The sequence below is a fragment of the Barbus barbus genome (assembly GCF_936440315.1).
Source record: "Barbus barbus genome assembly, chromosome: 15".
In the NCBI taxonomy this organism is placed as follows: Eukaryota; Metazoa; Chordata; class Actinopteri; order Cypriniformes; family Cyprinidae; genus Barbus; species Barbus barbus.
The window spans coordinates 20,739,007-20,751,580 of NC_136743.1; the positions used below are offsets into that span (position 1 = coordinate 20,739,007).

General features: G+C 36.5%; 1 protein-coding gene across 1 annotated transcript in view; it reads right to left on the reverse strand.

The window, feature by feature from the left end:
- Positions 1–12,574, reverse strand: part of LOC306881365 (collagen alpha-1(XI) chain-like) — an 86,284-nt gene that overhangs the window by 22,673 nt on the left and 51,037 nt on the right. Inside the window, exons 32-42 of the mRNA XM_079435437.1 lie at positions 11,529–11,582; positions 11,306–11,350; positions 11,158–11,211; positions 11,013–11,057; positions 10,851–10,904; positions 10,037–10,090; positions 8,646–8,699; positions 8,416–8,523; positions 8,145–8,234; positions 6,329–6,382; positions 509–616 (exon numbers count right to left, since the gene is read on the reverse strand). Of these exons, the coding sequence (XP_079291563.1) occupies positions 509–616; positions 6,329–6,382; positions 8,145–8,234; positions 8,416–8,523; positions 8,646–8,699; positions 10,037–10,090; positions 10,851–10,904; positions 11,013–11,057; positions 11,158–11,211; positions 11,306–11,350; positions 11,529–11,582 (720 nt within the window). The remainder of the gene's footprint in view (positions 1–508; positions 617–6,328; positions 6,383–8,144; positions 8,235–8,415; positions 8,524–8,645; positions 8,700–10,036; positions 10,091–10,850; positions 10,905–11,012; positions 11,058–11,157; positions 11,212–11,305; positions 11,351–11,528; positions 11,583–12,574) is intronic.

A 12,574-nucleotide genomic window follows, 5' to 3' on the forward strand; every position in this document is an offset into this window, starting at 1 on the left:
GACAGGCTGAGCAAACAAAGCTCCACTGCAATTCATTAACAGCATTTATACACTTTGCAGAGGAATATGTTCAGTATTATTAAAGAACCTTTCAGTCAACTAATTGATTTCAGCTTTAACTGTGTGCTGTAAAAGTCTAAATGAACTGAATTGAGTTTCTGTTTGGATGCTGCATTAAACTGGCTAAGCTATTTGTGCTAGATGTGTTTATTGAAAAGATGGATTTTAATGAACCAAAACTCTTTTCCTCTGGCCCCTTTTGTTTCCCACAGGAATCTATAGACATTAGTGCATCACTTAATGTATCCATGCATCTGATAAAAGCACAGTGACTATTTTACTCTCTTTAGGGTGAATTCAGGTAAATTAGGCCATGTTTTGCTATTCATCTCAACAAAAAGTGGCCCAATTTACTTGAATTCACACTATTTTTTTCTTTCTTATTCTTTTGGACAATGTACAAGTTAACATCAGCATTTTTTTTTATCTCCAAACAATGTGCACTCACCGGACCACCCTTCTCTCCAGCAGGTCCCGGGGGTCCTTGAGGGCCATTGCGCCCTGTTAGACCAATGGGTCCTCCGGGTCCAGCTGCTCCTCTCTCTCCTGGTGACCCCTGTGACACACATATCCCATTAAATCTGACCATCACAACTGGATTCCAGGAGAGATTATTAACCAAATTAGAACATTCTCATTTAAAACAAATCATATCTTGAGTTACCTAAAAAATTTAAACATATGTTTGCATTTCTAAATGAACAATTTTCTCCAGTTCCACTAGCAAACATAATTTGTTCGCAACAATAATTGCTCTTCTGTTGGGTGTGTTGATTCCATAATTTTTCTTTTACTAATCAATTGTCATAATTTTTTTCAGGACAGTCATTTACATTGACTCCTGTACAAAGAGATGTATTACCGATAGAGATAGAGATATCTGTGCAAATTTCTATTTGTATGTTATGCACCAATCAATGAAAAGAATTAAAGTATAGAAAGTATCTATATATCTATTTAAACACACATGCACGCACTCACACATTCTTTCATGCTTTCAAATATAAATATTTATTGCATTTTACTTATTTAATGCCATAAACATCTGTATAATATACACTGCCTTTCAAAAGTTTGGGATCAGTAAGATTTTTAATGTTTTTTAATGCAGTCTCTTTTATGCTCTTCAAGGCTGAATTTATTTGATTAAAAATACAGAGGGGAAAAAATATTGGTTTCTAATATTCTAATATTGGTTTACTATTTGAATATTCTTTAAAATATAATTTATTTCTGTGATGCAGCACTGATTTTTTTTATCAGCCATTACTCCAGTTCTTTTTAACTTTTTTAATTAAAGGTAACAAAAAAATCTAATAAAATTAAGCAGCACAACAGTTTCCAACACTGATAATAAATCAGCATATTAGAATGATTTCTGAAGGATCATGTGACACTGAAGTCTGGAGTAATGATGCTGAAAATTCAGCTTTGCTTTACAGGAATAAATTATATTTTAAAGTATATTAAAGTATAATTTATTTTTCTGTATTTTTGATTAAATAATGCAGCCTCGATGAGCATAAGAAACTTTTTTAAAACATTAAAAATCTTGTTGATCCCAAACTTTTGAAAGGCACTGTATATAGTTCATTAAATATTTTAGAGCTAAACAAAACCATTAAAAAATTATATTTAAAGTGCCCCTATTATGCCATTTTTAAGGTTGCTAATATTGTTTTATGAGTCTCCTAAAACAGGTTTACATGCATCCAAGGTCAAAAAACACTTTAGTTTTCTCCAAAAATAGCTTTAATTTTACCTCATTTCTAAATGAATCCTAAACAACTTGTGCGAAGCAGTTCAAAGAATCAGTCTCTCTAAACCCCTCCTTTCCGTGAGCTGTCACTGCTGTGATTGGTCAGATGGCACAGTCCATTGTGATTGACAGCCCATGGGCGTACATTATGCAAATGTGTTACTTCATGACGTACAGCCGTAACAGAATAAGATTTGAATTCCTAACGACTCGTTTAGGCGATTGCGAGTCGACTCTTTTTTTTTGATAGACAATAACAATATATATTGTGCACTTTTGGCTTCACAACTTTGCAGAAAGTTTATGTTCACATACTGCTACATGACAAGGGAATATTCGAAAAGGCATAATAGGGGCACTTTAAAGTTCCATGACTTTTCCAGGCCTGGAAATGACAGTTCCAAATGTTACTGATATTTCCAGGAGCTCCATGTCTGGGGGAACCGTGTTATTCGGTAGTTTGTTTTTGCTCTGAGGGACATGTTCCCATACAGATCCTTTTTCAGCACTGAGAAACACTAAGGCACATTTGTGTACCACATTAAACATATTTCTTTCTTTACAGTGTATCAGCAGGTCTTACTGATAGACAAAAGTTTATGAGAGAGCGAGCTTTCAGGTTCAAAACCAATGCGTAGCATGTGTTTTTCAGAAACAATCCATTAGAGCATCTATTAGCACTGAAGGATTAGCACTGAAGAGAGCTCTCAGAGAGAGGGCTTTATTCACCATTTACTTAAAGACATCCGGTTGCTTTCACATGCATGCACATACCCATATAAACACATGCTAAATAGGGAGGGGTCAAGGTCACTGCACACTACACCGCACTACCAACACATTCTAGGGCAGAACATTGTGCACACATATTAATTATAACTTTCAAAAAGTTTTTTTTGTTTATTTTAAAGCTACAAATAATGAAGCATGAACAGTTTCTGCTCATTTCCACAATGAATGGTCCACTGACACCACGACCACGTCATACATCCTACTATCAAACGGACACAACACACAGACCTGACTCACTTCTCATCTAATATACCACAAACACACAGGCAAACTGCACACTGTGCAAACTGACTCAACTCTTTGTTAGAAACTTCTCAGAAGAGTTGTACTCTGCTGCTGGTGACGCAATTCAGGCACTTGCGGGAGGTCTATTTAGGCAAAGATAAGATGGCTGATTGGCGTGGGTGGGCCACTGACTAAAAATCCTTCTGATTTCAGAGATTTTTCTTGCCGGGCTGTACAGATGCTTTTTATACAAGATAGACAATGAATCCCTACACCAATCTTCCTCAAGCTGAAAGGGGCTTCACATAGCGCACAGCTGAAGCTTTGATGGTTTTAAGCTCTACTGCTGTGCCTTCACTGCACTACGAGAGAAGACAGACAGCAGTTACTTTAATAGCAGGATGTTATTTCTATGCAGAATGGAAGATCTATTTTACTCTACATTCTATATGATCACAGGGTTGTCATCATACAAAAAATTTAGGAGTCAATAGCAAGAACAGTGAAACAGGATGATTACTGATACAACTTTCAATACCACTTAATTCAACTATTGAACATGCTTCTTTAAATTCATAATAAAAAAAGTATTACATAAATGTCCAAGTAAAATTTAATCTACAATATTACAGTTAATAATACTTTAACACTATACACTGTGTAAACATATAAATACCCTTGAGAAAAATAAATATATATTTATTTGAAATACATTTATTTCATGCTAAGAATACTACATTTACATATTTATATAAAAATACCCCTCAGTTGTACTGCAAATACTAAACTGGTATTATTAAATTCAGCTAAATTGGAACAACTAATTTTGTACTTAATGCCCTTTACTTGTGCGGAAATAGTGCTGAAGTCCAATTAAAGATACACTGAAGTATATTTGATTGCGCTAAAGTGGAGCTATTGTAAGTATACTTTAGGTACACTTTAATTATCTCACATTTAAAGACTGATATTATTCAAAGCGCATATGATTCTCATCAACAGTGACATTAAAAATGTGCATTGTGCACAAGTAGCACTCCAAATAAAGTTAAAATATAATTTTTATATCAGTAAGTCTCCAGCAATATGTCAGTAAATATGTTAATAGATTTGAACTATGCTTAGAATGAAATAAATGAATTTTAAATATATTACTTTTTTACGAGGGTATAATTAATTATATTGTTATTGTATTAATAGCAAAATATTTGTATTAGTAAAATACTAATAGAAAATAATACATTTTTATATTATCACAAAATTTATACTTGAACTCTCATTCTCTATGCATATACAGTGGCGTGAAAAGGTTTTTGCCCCATTCCTGTTTTTTTTTTCTTTTGCATATTTGTCACACATTTTAAAGATTCAAATCATCAAAGTAATTTTTATATATTACACAAAGATAACCCGAATAAATACAAAATGCAGTTTTGAAATAATGATTTAATTTATTAAGGGAACAAAGCTGTCCAAACCTGCCTGGCACTACGTGAAAAAGTAATTGCCCCCTAAATCTAATAACTGGTTGTGCCACCCTTTGCAGCAACAACTGCAATCAAGCGTTTGCGATAACTGGCAATGAGTCTTTCAAATCGCTGTGGAGGAATTTTGGCCCACTCTTCTTTGTAGAATTGTTTTAATTAAGCCATATTGGAGGTTTTTCGAGCATGAATGGTCTGTTTAAGGTTATGCCACAGCATCTCAATCGGATTTAAGTCTGGACTTTGACTTGGCCACTCCAAAACCTTAATTTTGTTTTTCTTGAGCCATTCAGAGGTGGACTTGCTGGTGTGTTTGGGATCACTGTCCTGATGCGTAACCCAAGTGCGCTTGAGCTTGAGGTCACAAACTGACGGCCAGACATTCTCCTTCAGGATTTTCTGATAGTGTGCAGAATTCATGGTCATCAATTATGGCAAGTCGCCCAGGTCCTGCAGCTGCAAAGCAGCCCCAGACCATCACACTACCACCACCATATTTTACTGTTGGTATGATGTTCTTTTAATGAAATCCTGTGTTGGTTTTACCCCAGATGTAACGGGACACACACCTTCCAAAAAGTTAATCTTTTGTCACACAGCCCACAGAATATTTGCCCAAAAGTCTTGGGGATAATCAAGATATTTTTTGGCAAATGTGAGACGAGCCTTTGGTCAGCAGTGGCTTTTGCCCTGGAACTCTCCCATGCATGCCGTTTTTGCCCAGTCTCTTTCCTATTGTTGAATCATGAACACTGACCTTAATTGAGGCAAGTGAGGCCTGTAGTTCTTTAGATGTTGTTCTGGGTTCTTTTATGATCTCCTGGATGAGTCGTCATTGTGCTCTTGGGGTAATTTTGGTAGGCCGGCCACTCCTGGGAAGGTTCACCACTGCTCCAAGTTTTCTCCATTAGTGGATAATGGCTCTGGCCATGGTTCGCTGGAGTCCCAAAGCCTTAGAAATGGCTTTATAGCCCTTTCCAGACTGATACATCAACTATTTTGTTTGTCATCTGTTCTTGAATTTCTTAAGACCGCATGATGTGTTGCTCTTTAAGCATGCTTTACTTTGTCAGACAGGTTCTATTTAAGTGATTTCTTGATTCAACAGGTCTGGTAGTAAACAGGCCTGGGTCTGGCTTGTGAAATTTAACTCAGCTTTCTAAAATAATGTGGTTAATCACAGTTCTTTCATGATTTAACAGGGGGCAATTAATTTTTCACGTAGGGCCAGGTATGTTTGGACGGCTTTTTTCCCTTAATAAATGAAATCATAATTTAAAAACTTTGTTTTGTATTTACTTGCATTATCTTTGTGTAATATTAAAATTTGTGTGATTATCTAAATCTTTTAAGTGTGACAAATATGCAAAAAAATAAAAAAACAGGAAGGGGGCAAAAAACCTTTCCACGGCACTGTACATGAATATAATAAGATATATTAAGATAATACATTTCATTAAACATTACATAATTTGCTTGAAGTTTTAAGAGTGAAATATTTCTCTTTCCTTTTCTATATTTCCATTATAGTCCTAATACACAGGTCCAATATTCTGACACTAAAAATGCAATGTAAATGTTTCATTAGTATCCCGCAAAGTCAGGCATTTTTCCCAAAGTACATTTGATCACTCTGGAGCTTAGCAGAATTATCACGAGTGCACTTCACAAACCACACAAGCACATACCGAAAATCACAGTACTTTTGACATCCCTAATGACAACAGGCCTGAATCTCTAAGCATATTTCATGTATGATTCGAATGCAATTACTGACGTGGTGACGGACTTACTGATCAGGCCTGACTCATTCAGCGTGATCAGACTGTGTGGGATCAGATCACACATCAAACTGGGCTCTCAGTGCCAACATTACTGGTCATTAAATTCACCACCTGCTGACTGTGCCCACTCCAGAATTTGCCTGATGTCACTTCACTAATAGAGGCAAAGCTTGCAGATTGATCATTTGCAGTGACAGAGTTTCCATGGTAGCGCAGGTACTTACAATAGGACCGGGTGGACCTTGTGGACCCTCGCCTCCCTTCAGACCAGATAGACCCTGTGTGAGAAGGAGAGAGAGAGAGCAGTTTAATTCTCTAATGAGAGCTGTGCTTCAGAATCTGTCAAAGCATCTGAAAATCTGTGTGTGCTTGCATGTGTTTGTGCCAGTGTATGGCAGCTGTTTGTACAATATGTCTCCTCGAAATACAGCCCAGAGTGTTTATACAACTGGCAATCTCTCTATTTCCTACATCAGAAACAAATGCTGGCAGTGCATTGTCATGTGACGCCAAGGACGCGTCACTCTCCTCCCATCCGAGTCATGAAAAACATATGAGCCAGCTAAAAGTAAACATCAAAATAGCAAGTGACGGCAAAATCAACTGTTGTTTATTGAAATCATACTGGCTTTGTGTTTCAAATGTAACTTTCAACAACAACTGATTCATGAAAAAAATAACTAGTGGAGACTGAAATTCATCAAGAAGGCAGATGCTGTTTCTTATACTAAAAACAAAACAATTTTTCATTATATTCAGTCCCACAGTTTTAAATACTCTTAATGAAGAAAAACTAGTAGAGACAATTCCAAGTCCCTGTGACATTTGCCTGCTTTGAGTTGGCCAACTGTGGCGGTTTGTTATGTACAAAATAATTTACAAGCCCACAGAGTTCCACATCAGTGGGACAATAAATATGGCAAACTGCACCTTTGAAACAGACTGAAAGTCAAGGATTTTATGAGATATAGGTTAGCATTTTTTGGTAAAACTTTATAATAACTGCAAGCAATGGACCATTAGTTAAGCATTAGTAAATAGTCAATTCATCATTTATATAGCATTGTTCCTACATTAATAGACAGTAGTAAGCAGTTTGTAAATACAGCTATAAATGCTTTGTTCTTGATTTATGAGCATATCAATAGTGTGTTTTATATTTGTATTTTCATAATTTATTAATGATCAATGTATCATTTCTAAATTAAATATTACATTAATAGCAAACCAGTTATTTAGGAGTTGTCAGTGGTTCATACGATCATTAAGATCTGTATTACCCCATGTTTTGTTTGTTTCCTTTTTCTGTTTAGAAGATAACTGAGCCTTTAAATCTCTTTTTAAATTTTTTTTGAGGCATAAGTAGTGCTCACTTTAGATTAGCTCACACAAATAGTTAACTCACAACTACTAAAGGTTTTATAACTATGTGAATTAATCACGAAGTACTGTAAGAATACATGTTAATACAGCGTTTATACTGCTTACTACTGTCGGGTAGGGACAATGCTTTATAAATGATGAATTAGCATATATCGATTCATATATAATGATTCATAGCATGTAGCGTGCAGTTATTATAAAGTATTAGCCTTTTTTATGTCATTTGAGTACCTCATGAACTTTTGGTGTCCTGAAACAGCTGTGAAACTGTAAAATCTGATAAAAACTAATTTTCTAAAATGTTTCTGCAACAAGAGATTATGTTGGTACACACAAGTTTCTTTCAAATAAATCGTGGGCCTTGGTGTATTAAAGTCTATATAAAATCAAAATTGGCTATTTATATATCCCTAGTTGTACTGCAATACACTGTAGTGGAATTTCTCTGCGGTGTTAAAGACGTATTTCAAAAAGCTTGCTAAATGTCTAAATGCTTGTTAAATATGTCAGTTAATCTCCATGAGCCTCAGTCTCATAGTTAGGACTGTACCCTCTCCTGAGGTATTCATCCAGCATAAGCATTTGCATGAACAGCAGGCGGTTAAGCAGCTAATGGCCATTTGGTGGGGCACACGACATTAACTCATTTGTTCTTACCGCTGTGCCAGGAATCCCCCTTTGGCCTGGGAACCCTTTCAGTCCGGCAGGGCCAGGTTTCCCAGAAACCCCATGAGGACCTGGATCACCCTTCAAGGAGAGAGACAATGATAATTTAGTCTTCAAACCTAAAAAAAACCAACCTCCACAGATGCTATTTGTAGGCCTTACCAGCCACCTACACATTGTAAAATTGGACTGAACATTATGTGAATTCTTCCCAGTTATTACCCTTGAGTGATCTGAAGTGAGTGTGTTTAGCAAACCGTACCTTTCCACCTTCTTTGCCAGCAGCTCCGGGAAGACCTTGCTCTCCAGGGGGCCCTGGTGATCCAGGATGTCCTCTCTCTCCAACAGGTCCAGTTTCTCCTGTAGAGCCCTTTCAAATTCAAACAGGTTTTTTTATTTAACTTCTGGCTAACTGCAGGAGATGTTTTATTTGAACAACATGTTGTTGTTTTTATTATTTCTACACATATAACAGCAACTGCTATAGATCACCTGTGGGCCAACAACACCTCCAGGTCCAGGAGGTCCAGTCTTTCCTTGGAAACCCTGTTTGAGGACAAGCATAGTCATTGTGATTGAGCATAGTTATCACATTTCTGGAAGCAAAATTCCAGAAAACCTGATGGAAACTATGTAAATATCACGAAACTACGGTGGCCGAGAAGTGCAAAACAAATCCCGATTCTGAAAACAAAATAACAAATTACAAACGCAAATCTAAAAAACAAAATAACAATTCAGAAAACACAACAACAATTCCGAAAACATTATAACAAGTCAGAAAAAACACAACAAATCCGAAAACAAAATATCAAGTCAGAAAACACAACGACAAATCAGACAAACCGGAAGAGGTCGGTATAGTTCGAGACAGCGCCATTGGTTTGGGAATAGATTACTCACCGCTGACTGGACGAGACATCTGTCAATCAAGGTGTACAGGAAGAACGAGAAGAACAGCAGAGTCAACTGAAGCATCAGCTCCAGTGGCGCAGATAGTAAACCGTGTATCATCGTCTGTTTTGACGCGATCGACCCGGGTTCGATCCCGCCTTTTGCCGAACCCCCCCCCCCCCCCCCCCCCCCCCCTTTCAAATCTCATATCGGAAAGGCATTTATTTTCAATAAAAATTAAGGAAATAATCAAAAAATGTTAAAATAGCAGGATTTTGTGCTATGTATACTACTTGTTGCAAATAGTGGCAATTATCTGCACCTCAGTATTGTAGTAAAAAAAATAAACAGTATGCAATAATAACGTATTGAGTGTAAATTATAATTTTAATTCAAATGGATGCCACCTTATTGGTACAATAAAGCCCTCCCTACACCTACCCTAACCCTACCCGATACATTATTTTCAACTTTTTGATTGTTTCCTTAATTTTTATTGAAAATAAATGCCTTTCCGATGTGATATGAGATTTGAAAAGGGAGGGGAAAAAAGTTCGGCAAAAGGCGAGATCAAACCCGGGTCGATCGCGTCAAAACAGACGATGACACACGATCTACTATCTGCGCCACTGGAGCTGATGCTTCAGCTGACTCTGCTGTTTTTCTTTTCGTTCTTCCTGCACACCTTGATTGACAGATGTCTCGTCCAGTCAGCGGTGAGTAATGTATTCCCAAACCAATGGCGCTGTCTCAAACTATACATTCCTCTTCCGGTTTTGTCTTTTAAGATAAAATGAGTTTCGCCTTTTAGCACTCCATCTGTCAGACGTTCTTGATTAGAAACAGAAAGATAGACCTGCCAAGAGCAGTGTAGCGCCTTGACACTGTCAGCAGCTAAAAGGTAATACACCATATAAACACTGTCCACAACATTTATTCCTCTTTACTCAAGAGACAGAAAACACTTATGAAGACAAAACGATACTCACAGTCTCTCCTCGCTGACCAGGGTGACCGGGCAATCCATCCTTTCCAGGAGGCCCCTGAGGGAATTACATAATTAATAGTGATTAAATCACATTTATGTAATTATTATACAACAGACTTGTGGCTATTACTCTTTTGGATTTTGTGGTTTAATGGTTACAGCTAGACCTATCATTTGAACTATAGTATAGTAAGCCACATAAGGAAAAACAATGATGCTTTCGCAAATCAAAATAAAAAGACATAAAAAGTAGAAATTACTACATAAAAGTAAAAATTGTCACATTAAAAATCGAAATATTTTGTGTCATAATAATTATGATTAATAATTAGGTCATATTTATGACAAATAATGAATCTATACTTCGTGTGTCATCATTTTAACTTAAAAATAACGCAAATTACACTTATGACACAAAATTATTAAATCATTAAATGTCAAAATTATAATTTCAATGTTTTGTTTGTTAAATGTTTCAATGAATTATCTGGAATTCATTTTGAATTCAATTATAATTTAGTAGAAAGTAGAGTAAAAACTAAAATTAAGTGAAAATAAATTGAGTTAAAAAGTAGAATTTATGAGACATTAAAAGTCATTATAATTTGGAACTTGTACCATGAATAATTTTATTTTATAATTTCAATTTATGTCATAATTAGTTATCTCAGAATTTTTCATTTCTTCTCAATTTTGACTTTTCTCTACCTATTTTCATATATGGTGGAAATTCTAAAGTAAGTTGAAGAGTAGAATAATTCCTATCCACAGCATTAAAATGTTTTTTTTTTTTTTAAATGGATAAAACCGCATACAGGTGGTCCTTTAGGGCCTGTTAATCCAACAGGGCCCTGAGGTCCTTGGAGTCCCTAAAACATGAAGAAAGTAACATGTAAGGGAAATGTAATGGAAATGTTTTTGACCAGGAAATCTGACAAATACAACTGAATGGGAGAACTAATTCATTGACCACTCACTCTCTCTCCTGGGCCACCAGCTGGTCCATCATTTCCTGCTGTTCCCTAAAAAAAGAAACACAGTCAAAGGTGGCAGTTAAAAGCAAGCATTCACAAATACCAATAACTAATTAAGTTAGCTGAATCTGGACTGATGAAGCCTGACCTTTGCTCCAGGTTTTCCTGTTGGACCTCTGGCACCTCTTCCACCACGGGGACCCTGAGGACAAGTTATTAGTGATAAGTCTTGTATATCACTAGCGTATGTAAAAAAAAGTGTTCTATTCTACTTAAAAGATTCAAGCTTTACATACCGTTGGTCCTCTTTGTCCTCGTGGGCCTGCTTTACCAGCAATACCCTAAAAAACAAAACAATTACAACCCTATATTTACAATAAGTTAGCTTGAAGACTAGTCAACTTCTGGTAGAAGTTGTCTGTAATCAGAACCAGAGAAGTGTGATAGAAATGGCTCCTTCAGGCTGTAGCTTGTAAAAAATATAATCTTAGAGTGAAATCAAAAGGGCCTCATACATACCCTTGCTCCCTTCTCCCCATTGGCTCCAGGGAAGCCAACGAAACCAGTTGAACCCTGAAGATGCAGACAGATTATTAGATACATTGAGGGGAGCATGCTCACTTCACTTCAAAAGTATCCAATATCCTTTAAAACATGCCAAAAAACTTGGTTTTTTTTAGCAAAAGTGAAGCTGTGTTGACAGAGAGAGGGTGTCCTTGAAGAATAATTCAACATCGTTACTGCTAATGCTAATGTTATGTGGGTGATACTCAGAGGGCAGGCTTTTGGAGTTGATAAACATGAGCGGTGTGCGCTTGTTAGCACAAGGACAGGAGATGAAATTGAAGGTCGAATTATTTTGGCAGGCAAAGAAGGGGAAGCGGTCTGTGCACAATGGATACGCATCAGTAATTTACTCCACGGGTTGGTCACCTGCACAGGATAATGGAGCAAATCAAACAGACAACTGCAAACACACACACATATGCGCGCACACACACACAGAAAAAGGAACACTGCAGTTTGACTGAACAAGGGGAAGTGAGTGGAGAAGGACGACAGCAATTTCCCATTCCTGCTGAAAGTTAACATTAATCGCAACGCTCCAGCTCCACTCTGGGTTTTACATTTTTCAACTGATACATTATTTAAAATATCTAATATCTAATTTAAATTCTACTAGTTAATTCAGGCATCACAACATTATACTTTACAGTATGAAAAATGGGTATCAATTTTGAGTTTGGATTTCTTTTTCAGATTTGCTAAATATTACATTTAACATATAATAATAATAATAATAATTATAATCATCACACAACTCCGCTCTTCGTTCCACGCTCAGACACTCCTCAAATAATTTGAACAGAACCCTGCACAGCCCAAACATCAACTGTAAACCCAGAGCTGAAATAGCTGACAAAGCAGGTTGTACACTACTTCAATGTCACTTTGCACCACTTGCTATTCAAGCCAAGTAGGATCCACTTCATAAAAAAACTTCAAAAGTAAAAAATGAATAAATACCAGGGAGTTCAAGCTATTTGAGTGGACCAGCCCTATAC